A 13,108-nucleotide genomic window follows, 5' to 3' on the forward strand; every position below is an offset into this window, starting at 1 on the left:
AAATTCGAACCTGCCGGAATTAAACCGTTAATAATAAAATATTTTATTGCTTGGTTCCCATGGAGAAAATATGAATCAGGAGGAACAAGAGTCGAAAAACGCTGGTTGGTGAAACGGAGAAACGTGATCGAGACGATAAAAGGGCGACGAGAGCGGGAAAAGGGGCCGGTTACGTTCTGTCACTTTGACTGTGTGTGTGTGTGTAAAATCGAGGGGAACTGCCCGAAATCCACGGAATACGTTGACAGAGAGGACCGACCCGGATCACGAGGTATGACCCGAATTTATGTAAACTCTCCCTCCGCGGATCCGAAAAGAGGCGACCGTCGCGTGCCTCTTCTGTAATTGTATCGTTAGCCTTAATAAATTGTTGTTGTTGTTATTATCCGTTGGCTATGTCTTTTATTCGGGTATCGTCACCACCGCTCTATCATCGGACCCATCCACCTCCTCCACTCGCGTAACGCGTGACACTTCAGAACCGCCATCTTGACGTGGGCAGGTCTAACGGACCTGTGAGCCGAAAAAAGGAGGAACGAGACTCCGTCCACCTCCCGGCACCCACATTTGTCTTACATTTCACCAGCTTTTTTTTTTTAATGTAGACTGAAATTTTAGACATTGAGAAATATCATATTTCCAAAGCTTTCATTTTTAATAAAAGTTTGTTTCTTGACCACTTTTTCACTTTGAATAGTTTTATACTTCATATATAAAACAAACAGTTTCATTTATTGAATAATATACAGGTATCCCTCATATAACACATAGTTAGTTTCTGAAAAAGTGCAGTGTTATGCAGATTTATGTTATACAAAACAAAGGAGTAATGCAAAACATGGGGTTAAGTTAACAGAAGTATACTATTCTTTTTCATTACTAAGAGATATATGTTTATTAAAGCAGTTGATAATTTGTTTCCAATCAATAATTAACTACTAATCACAATTAAAAGTGCTGTATGAAGTGTTAATATTAGGTAAACCGGAAAGTAATGTCGTGTCTGAACATGTCAATACTTGTTTATCATTTATCAGCTCATTGTGTACTTCAAAGTCGTGCGGAAGACATTTTAAGATTAAAGTGACTTGTTTACTTATAAATAATTAAATCCTAAATTTTTCTTGCAATTTTGGGTGAAATGACCAGCCAAATACCAGAAGAGGTACATATTCAACATTGTCTGCTTTTTTAGTTTCGCAAGGGTAGTAATGCAACAGTTTCTACCAAAAACATTTGCGATGTTTATCCAAGTGCATTAGATGTTCGTAAATGCCAAAGGTGGTTTTCTAAGTTCAGATCCGGTAATTTTGATCTTTCCGACTCGTATCGACCAGGAAGACCAACAACTTTAGACAATGATGTGTTAAGAGCAGAAGTGGAAGCAAATCTGTGTCAGACAATCAAGGAACTGTCAAACACTCTTAACCAACCTTGCTCGACCATCCAAGAACATTTGCAGCAGATTGGTAAAGTATGCAGAGCAGGTGTTTGGGTCCCGCGTAATCTGTCCAAAGAAAACAAAGCTAACTGATCCACCATATGCAACTTATTGCTTCAACGGCACAATACAGAAGCGTTTTTTTGATCGCTTGATCACTGGAGATGAAAAATGGGTCTTCTATGATAATCCAAAATGCAAAGGGCAGTGGCTCTCTTCGAATGAATCACCACAAAGTACTGCTAAACCAGGTTTACATTCCAAAAAGGCGCTTTTGTGTGTTTGGTGGAGTATTCGTGGAATCGTTCATTTTGAAGTGCTAAACCTGGACAAACTGTGAATGCAGACCTTTACTGTGAACAATTGGATCAAGTAAATCAATCCTTAATTGAAAAGTGTCCTGCGATTGTCAACAAAAAGGCGTTATTCTGCAACATGATAATGCAAGACCGCACTGTGCAAGACGAACCCTGGAAAAAATTAATGAATTGGGGTGGGAGGCTGCCTCGCCCACCATACTCGCCAGACATTGCACCTTTGGATTTCCATTTATTCCAATCACTACAACACTTTCTATGTGGCAAAAAATTTGAAAATTTGGATGATATCCAAAATGCCATCTCCAGGTATTTTGCTCAAAAACCAATCGATTTTTATTGATCCGGCATTGAAAATTTGAGCACTAGATGACAAAAGGTTGTTGATAACGAGGGTGATTTCATCATTGATTAAAAATAAAAACAAGTTAAAAATTTATTTGTTTGATTTTAATGTAAAAAAACGACATTACTTTCTGGTCGCCGTAATATCAATTTTAGTTAAATGAGGGCATTTTCTTTTTACAAAGTATCGTCGTCATCTTAGCTTTTTTTGTTGAGCTTGATCAGAAATATCAGCAACATTTTCATTTTTTTTATTTTTATCATAATTTTGTATGGATGACAAAATAAAAATAATCAAAAATTTGTTGGTTCAGTTGAGTATGGAGTGAGTTTTTTTTCCAGAATTTGTGTTTGAATACTGAACTGTTCATGTTATATGGCAGACATGGGCAAATGCAGCTCTTTTTGAGTTACATGTGGCTCTTGCTAAAAGTGTTAATTTCTATTTTTTATTATTATTTTTACAATTTTGTGAAAATATGTTTATTAAAAAAATTCAATATTTGTTTTATATTATATTTATATTATATAATAAAATCACGTGCCTTACCATACTATCCACCACTACAGTACAGAACTGCGGCTTCCATGCATTTTGCAAAACCTACATTTTGGCTCCCACTGAACTCTTGCTTGCCCACCTCTGTTATATGGAGAAATTTATTATGTATTTTTTTTTTTATTTTTATATTTATTGCTAGAGCCTAAGAATTTTTATGTATAAGTGTAAAGGTATGATAGAAAAATAAAGCAGGTTAATCTAACCTAAATTTACTTGTATCTCCAAGAACTGTGGGAAAAAATGAATACAGTTTTGTATGAGAAAAACTTTGAAAGTTTATGAGTTTCATCCACAACATGGCATTCTTTTTTTGAACAAAAAAGTGTGCCATGCTGTGGAGTGTGTTCATTTTTTTGAAATTAATTCCTATTTCATTCTTAAGTGCCCTATAGATTTCAATTGACTCCAAGTATTTAAGGTGTGTCCTATCAGAAACCCTGTGTAGTAATCTTGTATCCTGTAGATCAACATGTACGTCCTTGCATCTGGCATAAATGGCTCAGATTGTGGATGAAAGTTTCTTTCTTATCATGTATTTGTGCTCCATTCTTGTAGCAAGACCCCATGCAATCACATCAATATATATCAATAGCAATGTGTGGTTAATTCTGCTATCACACACTGGTACTACATAAATACTGGGAGAGTAAGAGTCAGATATAGGGTTCTTTTCATTTTTTATGAGTGAAAAAATTATCACTGAATGCTGATATGCTAAATGAACATTAGTTGTTCGGACAATTTCTCTATAGATTTTAGATAGTGTCATATTATATGTAATTACCATCAGTCCAAAGGGCCTAAAACCACAAATAAAAAAAAATTACTGTTAGTTGTCTCTCCTGTGGCATGGTTATGTTCTCAAGCTGTAGATATTGTTTTATGAGTGTTTTAACTGTAGAGGATGGATATTCATGTTGTTTTGCCAGCAACGTAATCCCCAATAATTCTTTTTCTTTTTCACTCTCCTCCAAACAATGTGTGTGGGTCCTCTTGACAAGAGATCAAAAAGCAGAAATCTTGTAACAAGAAGGGTTATGTGAACTGTATGGTATAAATAAAGGTGAATACAACTCCTTATGGTAAACCATAGTGGAAAGTTGACAGTCAAGTTTGTAAACTTAAACATTCAATAAATGGCATCCAAAAACAGAGCGCCAATGATTGCTAATTGTTCTTATCCCATAAAAGTCCGTTCAGGATACCTTACGATGTAAAAGCACTTCTGGTATTCACAAACTGTCCTTAGCAAGGTATAATCCATCTCTCGTAGGCCAGGCAATTTGTTCTTCTCGAGCCAGACGATAACTCTTTCATAGATGAGATGACTTCTCCTTAGCAGGATCAAAGCAAACTCGATTTTCCTGCTGAAACTGATCTATATACAGTATGTGCTACAGCGAGCCGGCGGACAACCAATCAGCGTGTCTGCTCTTTTGTTAGTTCTCTATCTGGTCCACCTCACATTCAAATCTTACGGATCATGTAACGTTCTCTTGTGAATGATTGGTCCAAATCAAACTAATCCTAACAAGCCATGATTCTGCCACAACATTGACCATGTTCCAATATGATGTTGATATCCAAAAAATGTATAGCTTTATGATTTTTTTGCTCAACATGTAATGATAGGCCAAAAGGATTGTTGTTAAAATACTTCAGCACTGAGTTAAGATTAGGTTTGTATCTCTACATAATGAGAATGTCATCAATATATCTGGCATACAGCAATATACATAAAATTTACGCAATATTGCATTCTCGTGTTTTCTGACCACCAATTCATATGGTTCCTAAAAGCAGGTTACTTGTGGGTACATTCCTGCTCTGCAGGTAAGTGACTCCTTCATATTGAAAAAGGGAAGAATGTACCATTAAGTGCATTAGATCCAACACACAAAAGGTAGATATTTATGTGTTCTCTACATTTTTTAGAAGAAAGTCCCTAGGCTTGCAAAAACAGGATTCAAGCTTTATTGATTGAAACAATGTTGTAATCACAAATTATAAAGTACATAATACTTGAAGTGTCAAGATTCCAAGGTTTTTCCAGTACTTGTTCCAGACTAGTGATAGTGTAGATGACAAGATGACAATTGATGATTTGTTGAGTAGTCTTATGTTTATGGTGGGTGAAGTTGTCTTATCCACCACTGGACGTAACTTTTACTCTCCTTGTATTTACACAGTACCAATATATGATGCAGTTGCACCAATGTATAATAATGTGCAGAATTAACTGCACATTATTGTATATTGGTGCAACTGCAAGGGGTCTCACTACGAGAATGGAGCAGCACGAATATACGATAAGAAAGAAGCTTTCATCCACGGCCTTAGCCACTTATTTCAGATGTGAGGATGTATGTGTTGACCTACAGGATACAAGATTTTGCACAGGGTTTTTGATAGGACACATCTTAAATACTTTGAATCAATTGAAATCTGCACTTAAGAATGAATTAGGAATTAATTTCAAAGAAACAGACACATTATTCAAAGCATGGCGTACTTTCTTTGAACTCTCATAAAGTTTTTCTCATATACCCCTTACTAAGTCATGCAGATACAAACATACAAAAATGAAAATTTAAATTAAATTAGTTATTTGTGTGAAAAATTGTTTGGGAAATTATTTTAACTTTTTTTATAAGTTATTTTGAAATTTATATTAAACTATACAGTTTTTTCTGTACCACTAATGGTGAACTGCTAATTTGGAATATTAACTTTTATTTGGTTACAGAAAGAAATTAAGTGGGTTTTACAGAGCTTACCCATGACATTTAATGGGGGATAGCAGTTTACCTCAATGGCTTGGACTAGGACAAAAAACACATACACAATAATGAACATAGAGTAGTAGTGGATTTGGTGCCATAGCTTAATAGTAGGGATATGTGGGAAGATTACAGAAAAATATGTACATAGTTTTATATATTTGATATTATCTTTACATCTATAACAAGATAGTTTACATATCTATTCTTATACTATTACAACAGTTATACAGTTTATCTATAGTTATAGAAGATAACTTACTAAGTTAATATTAGTATTAAATATAATCTTGAAATCATTTAAAATATTAATTTATTCACTTGATTGAATAGGCAAAAGCCACAATCAGGCAACTTTTGCCATTGGGTTTACGAGAATCTATTAGCAAAGTACGTTCCAGCATTGCCTATGCTATTTCTGCAATTGCACATTGGGATTGGCCGGAGAATTGGCCAGAACTTTTTGATATCCTTATGCATTCTTTAACCAGCGAGGATCATAATGCTGTTCATGGAGGAATGAGAGTATTAACAGGTTTGTAAAATATTTGCTTAAAATTTAAGTAATTTGCTATATTACAATTAATACCTGTTGAAAAGTTTACTATAAGAGAGATTCATGAAAAATTAAGTATTTAATAATAATCTTAATTTTTGTTCTAAATGAAAAATGTTTTAGAATGGTAACTAAGAATAATTGAAAATATAATAAAATATTTTTTTTCTATTTATTAATGAATTAACAACATAAAAGAATACAATATTTTTTGTTATAAAGGTTATAATAATTCATCTATGTCAACTAGGCATTGTTAATTTTAACATGAGCAATTATTTATTGTGACATTGTCTCAATGCCAGGCTGCAATTTTTAATCATATTCTTAATCTATCCAATTAAAAATATAAGTTCTCCACCTCAAATTTGTAGTGTCTTGACCCTGTACATCATACTTTTTCTGATAACAAGAGTGTCATGTCAGTCATCTACCTAATGCCTTTCAGGGAAAATTTTTTAATTGAATTCACATGACTTCTGGTCTAGACTGGAAATTCATATGTCGTTAATTCAGGTCTCCAGTCCCTAAACTTTCCACATATTGTCTCACCTATGGTGTATATACACTGTTCATGGGATTAAGGAAGGACACACTGACTACAGTGGGATTTTATAGGTCTACAATTTTTTCAAAATGCTGCCCAAAAACTTAAATTTAAGTGTCTTCCTTCTTCAGTGATATTTTTATACACCTTAGTTTCTTATAGTATGATCTAGTTAAGATAGACATAAGGTTTCTTTACCAGGAAATTATTTTTATTTCAAAATAAAGTTAATATGTTGCTGTTTTTAATAAGTATTAAAAAATATTTGTAAAAATTATGAAAAAGCTTTATAAACTGATTATTGTATAAAATGTTTTGATACTAATTTTCTGCAGTGATGGAATACATGTGATGATTATCAGTGTGTCTTCACAAACTTTATTTAGAAATACCTAAGTCTGTTAAGATACAACTTTTGGAAGAACTTTAGAATAGTTATAGATGTTTGATTAACATTTCTTAAATGTTATGTTAGAAATATAAAGTTGCTTTGTATTTAATATTCTTACAGGATTAAGAGGGAGAGATGTTGCTTATTAATATATTTATTAATATTAATTAAATGAACTGTTACTTTCCAATATTTATAAATAAAATATAAATTAAAGAATGTACAGAATCATTATTTGCTCTAAGAAAAATTTGAAATTAATTTAGTTAGTACTTTGATAGATCTTGTGCTACTTGAGGTATTCTTGTAATTTATTAAAAGTTTCTTGTGTTTATTAGTCAGTTTTTTCTCAAGAATTTAAGATGGATTTTTAAAATTTAGTTTTATGTTTTAGATAGTGATTTTGATAAGTGTAGTCATAAATTATTATAAAATGTGTATTATGTTGTAATATAATGTAATTATAATTTAAATATTAAGGAAGTTTTTAAATTTAAGCTTATAAATATAAATTCTTGATGAAGTAAAAGTCTTTCTGAACTTCTGAAGAAATAAAATTTTGTTTCCTTTAAAACAATATTGAAAAATATTTTAATTAATTCAATAGAAGAAATATGAGAGAAGCTTTTGAGAGTTGAAGAAGATTTTTATAAATTTTTAGAATTAATGTAAATGATTAAGATAATTTTAAAAAGTATCAATAGAAAAAAATTTAAAATTTTCTTAATTTTTTACAGAATTCTGTAATGAAGTCACTGATAATCAGATGCCTCAGGTTGCTCCAATTATCCTACCTCAGATGTACAGAATCTTCACATCATCAGATGTAAGAAACTTTTATTATTATTAAGAAAACAATTACTATCAGTAAGAGAGAATAAAAGTTCATAAATTTAAAGGTTAATTTGTAAGATAAATACATATAAAAATAGTTCTATAATAATTTTAAAAAATGACAGTAATTATTATATTTAAATACAAATATTCTGATCTTACATGCTTGCTTCTACACAAACACAAAAACAGAAACGAAAAAGGTGGCAATGTTATTGCTGGACTTTCCTGGCATTCTTATGCATACACCTACTAAAATCCATGCATACAGAAAAAGTTGCAAAAACTATGTTTGCATTTCTTGATGTTTCAAGATCCTCTGAACCAAAAAATATTGGGGGGGTTATTTTTTTTTACCTATTGCCGTACTTTCCCTCTATTATATATAATAGCTGAGAATGTAAAAAGAAAGTAATTTCATATTTTATTTGGGTATTAGCCCATTATTATAGTGCAGAGACACTGGTAATAAAATTGTTACAATTTCATTAAAAGTTACTAGATTGTTGTCTTAAAATTTGAACAGTTTAGAAATGTGAGATATGAACAGCAACAGAAAATTCTGATATTGTCCATTTTGGTACTAGAAATCATGAGAAGAAAATTATGTAGCATTTTTAGTCAAAGTTGTTTAGAAATTTTCCACTCAAAAACTGAATAATAATAAATTCTTTAAAATTAAAAATTGGCTGACAGTATTTACATTTGAAATATAAAAATAAACATGTTGAAGATACAAAATTATTTTCATTTTCTGTTGTTTACAGTTACAAGCAACAGTCCAAAACAATTTTCATTTATAGGAATGACCTTTTATTTGAGGCTGTGCCTCTGCAAAAATTAAAATGAATAAAAATATCCTTTGTCAATGATACCAATGTCATAAATCACAACATAATGTGCACTCATGTTTTTGGTTTAAACATTCAGAAAAAAATTTTTAAGTTTTTAATTCAAATTTTTATTTGTGTTTAAGTACTTGTTTTTATGTTATAAAGAAATTTTGACATACTTTGGTATGAGAAATTTTATAACAAATAATTACAAAATGCAAGAACAGATAGAATAGTCCTACCCAAAATGCTGTTCAGATTCTTCATAGATAGCTGTTGTATCCAAAATAGATTGACCGTAGTACTGAGAATGTCGAATGCAAAGCATAGTGATAGAAAAAACAGATTTGTGTATTGTAATGAAAAAGGAGAGAGAATTATAGCTGAAGATGGGACAAACACATGGTTTTAACTGACATGATTAAGACATAAAGCATCCAAATGCATAGACAATAAATTGAAAAGTTTTATGTTTTAAATATACTTACTAATGAATGATCAATGGTGAAAATGATATTTGTTGAAAATTTATATTTTTGTAAATAGTCTTAACATCAAATTTTAAATTGAAGATATCCTGAGTCATTGTGAAAATTGTAATTATATGCAAACGAAATGGATAACTTGAATCAAATTATTATAAATTGGCTAATGACTTGATATGGTGAGAAGAATTCTCTTGTTTTTAATGTAAAAGCATCAGATCCTCAAATAAAAGGCTGATGTTTGATATTGTTTTTAACTTTGTGAATTTTTACCTATTGTCTTTCAATGAAGTTTTTCTTCAATCCAATGTAACTTACTTCTGTGATGGTGTTAAAGGAATAAATGGATAGACTCGAAAATGCATATTTTTGTAAATAGTCTTAACTTCAAATTTTAAATATTATATTGATTTATTTGTTCTCTCTTCTGATGAATTTATCTATAGAATCTTACTACCAGCAAATCATGCACATACAGTCGACTCCGCATAAGTCGACACCCCAAGGGGAAGTGGAAATGTGTTGAGTTATCTGATGTGATGACTAAAGCAAAGTTGGAAAAAAAACCACAAAACTACAATTACGAAAATACAGTAGTGCATTATACAGTAGTGTAGGCTTACAATACATTGTGTCCTCCATTTACAGTTACTCTGTAGATGAAAAACTGAAAAATTCGTTTAGCGTTGTTTGTTTTGAGCACTTAACTGTCTCGACTTTCTTTTTCAATGATCACGATCGCCTTGAAAACATCGTCTTCACAATTGTCAATTGTTGGCAAGTAACGTCTAAGGATTCTTAATGCCTCTGGCATGAGAAAATGCAAAATTGGATTCTGGTGTGATGTTGATGTAGATTGTATATTTTCTTTTTGTTTATCTGTTATTATTTTATACATAAAAATACATAAAATGTTAAGACATTTTTATTAATATGCATATTTATATTAATAATAATAATATATTATTAAATATATTAATTATATATTAATAAATAAATCGACTCCCCCTCCTGAAAAAAAAAAAAAATGAGTTCACACCACATGTGCAGAGTGAATTCATTTTTCAGGAGGGGGTGACAACTTATCGGAATGTGGGACAGCAAAAGTATGTCGACTTATCCAGTGGTGACGAGTTAAACGGTGTCGAGTAAACCGGAGTTTTTTAACAATAATGCCTATGTAAGTTGGCCGAGACCACAGAAAAGTGACTACTTAACCGACGGTGTCAAGTTATCCGGGTGTCGACTTATGCGGACTTGACTGTATAATGAAACAATTGTAAAGCTATATAATTAATTAATTTAAAAGCCATTCTTAGCCTTTGTAAAATTGACTGCAGATATCTTTTATAATACTTTGAAGATGGATAAAGATTTGATGCATATTCAAATACGATTGGTAGAATAAGGCAAACTCAACAATTGAGTGATCTGTCAAGGATGCCTACTAGGAAGACACTGTAGGAAATATCCACTATTTAGGTGTTATACACGTAAAGAAAACCCAAGATACTCTACATGGTTAGCCTGTTGATCAGGCACAAACTCAATGAATGCTGGACTAGCTACCAGGAAATTGGGCCATATGCTTAGTGGTCTTTTCTTATTTTAATATATATTATATTCTACTTGGGAAAAATAGCCAGCAAAATAAAAGTACTGTTTATTAAGTTAAATTAATTCAAATCATAAGCTGCCATGATATGGCTCATAATGAACAGACATCTGGCTCATGGCAAACATGCAGTTTATTGAAATTTGAAAATGACTTGTTTGATTCAGATATGGGCACCAATAATATTTGAGAACCAATATTTTACCAGCAGCAATGTGCATTGTGTAACTTCTAATTTGAAAACAACCAAAAATTTTGAAATAAAATTTCTTGCAATACTCTTTAATGCAGTTACTATGCATTACACATTCTTGCTTAGTATTTCTGATAATTATTGCTTAAACAAATTGCAGAATGGCAATAATAATAATTGTTGGAAGACATAATACATTAGTACAACTTAGAAGTAGTTTCATTTTGCTGAAAACTTTTTTGACAGAAAAACTTTTAGTTTCTCTGACAAATGTTTCTTTCCCATTGCCATGGAAATAATAGCATAGAGATTGTCCAAAGCATTCAGTGCTTGACATGCTTAACACATGCAAATTGTGACTACCGCATGAAAGCCAGCATTTCCTGTAAATCTGAACAGCATTTTGGATGAGACTGAGATTTGGGCAAAAATATGTGCATTATACACAGAAAAATACAGTATTGAAGCTTTGCACTGTTTGCTGGTGATTGTAAACAATGGAAAATGAAAACAACTTTGTATCTTCAATACATTTATATTGTAATGTAAATACCATCAGCTAATTTTTAATTTTAATCAATTATGTTGTGAATTATGGCATTGGTATTGTTGTCAGAGGATGTTTTTATCCATTTTACATTTTTTTGTGAAGGCTGTGCTTCTCCATAAAAAAAAAATTGTAAAATGTCTCTATAAGTGAGAATTGTTTTAGCCTGTCACTAGTGATTGTAAACGACAGAAAATGAAGACAATTTTGTATCTAATATATTTCTTTTCATTTTAATAATAAATTATTTATTTACAAACATGTTTTTTCAATTTATATTTAATGCTTTTTATTCAATATTTGTAAAAGGTATGCTCAATTAAAGTTATAATAAAAAACAATTTTTATTTATATATTTTACTTATAGAAATATAATATCAGAGTGCGTGGACATGCTGTTGAGATTTTTTCAACTTGTGTTCAAGTAATATCTATGATGGTTGATTACAACAAGGTAAACTTCTATATATTTTTGGTATTTTAAAAATATTCTAAATTTTGCATACAGATATAATTTCATGTAAGTGGTTTTCATAGATTTCAAAGTGTTATTTTGTGTTGTGTAATATAAAATTATATATAAAATTTTTAAAAATTTTAATAGGAATATGTTAATTTTAATGATTTTAACTGAATTCAATACTTTGATTATATTGAGACAATAAAACTAAGTTGTTTTATCTTATTGCTACACTTCCTAAATTTATTTGAATTGTCATTTGACATTTATTAAAGTGTTGTTTTTTGTTTATATAACAGCAAAAAAAATAATTGTAATTGCAATCAGAGAATTTCATTTTAAATATATTAATGTTGTCAATAAATTATATTTTTTGTTTAGCGAAAATGACATTTGACATGTGAAAATATCTATTGATAATTTCACTTTAGTTTGATACCCTTCATTTATTATCTGCAATATTAATTTATTACTTGAATTTTGACTTTTTTTTTTCTTAACAATACAAGATATAAGTGTAAGGGAGAAATAAAGACACACATTCCTTAAACATCCTGTATATATAAGTCAATGAACATATTGCTTTATGATATAATCATAATTCTAACAGTTCACTCTTATAGCCAGGAATAAATCAGTGGTGAGCTAGATTTATAAATGAGGGGCAAGCTGAAAAAATAGTACAGGCTTATAAATAGGCTGGAATTATTAGGACTGTCTATATGAACACCCTTCAACTTTATCATCTTAATTTTCCACTTTTCTAAGCTTGGGGTAGGTAATTATTATTATTATTTTAATATGTTAAAAATAGATTTGTAGTATCTGATAATACAAGGGACAGGGGTTAGATGCATGAAAAAAAGTAAGACATAAACATAACACAAAGAGAATAAAGTTGTGATGAATGACTGGTATTTTTTATCTTTTCCAGCCATTAGTGTATATGAAAAAAGTAACAAGAGCCTAAGTTTACATGAGCATATATTATATAAAGTATACTGCATGTAGGCACCAAGCTGGGAGGGCTATTATATTTTTCGGAGGCTTAGTCACCTCGCAGGACTCCTTACGATAGCTATGGCATTGCAATAGTTACTGTCAGACAGATTTAAAAACTTAAATATACTAGAACTCAAACTCTGATAAGTTATCTTCACATTTGAATTTTTGACAGTTTAATTGACTATTATACAGCTATG

General features: G+C 30.8%; 1 protein-coding gene across 1 annotated transcript in view; it reads left to right on the forward strand.

Moving 5' to 3' along the window:
* Ipo9 (Importin 9) overlaps positions 1 to 13,108 on the forward strand; it is a 75,243-nt gene that overhangs the window by 18,658 nt on the left and 43,477 nt on the right. The window contains exons 3-5 of the mRNA XM_067272912.1: positions 5,779 to 5,980; positions 7,677 to 7,765; positions 11,814 to 11,900. Coding sequence (XP_067129013.1) covers positions 5,779 to 5,980; positions 7,677 to 7,765; positions 11,814 to 11,900 — 378 coding nt within the window. The remainder of the gene's footprint in view (positions 1 to 5,778; positions 5,981 to 7,676; positions 7,766 to 11,813; positions 11,901 to 13,108) is intronic.

Source organism: Centruroides vittatus, unplaced genomic scaffold, assembly GCF_030686945.1.
Source record: "Centruroides vittatus isolate TY-2023 unplaced genomic scaffold, ASM3068694v2 contig_459, whole genome shotgun sequence".
In the NCBI taxonomy this organism is placed as follows: Eukaryota; Metazoa; Arthropoda; class Arachnida; order Scorpiones; family Buthidae; genus Centruroides; species Centruroides vittatus.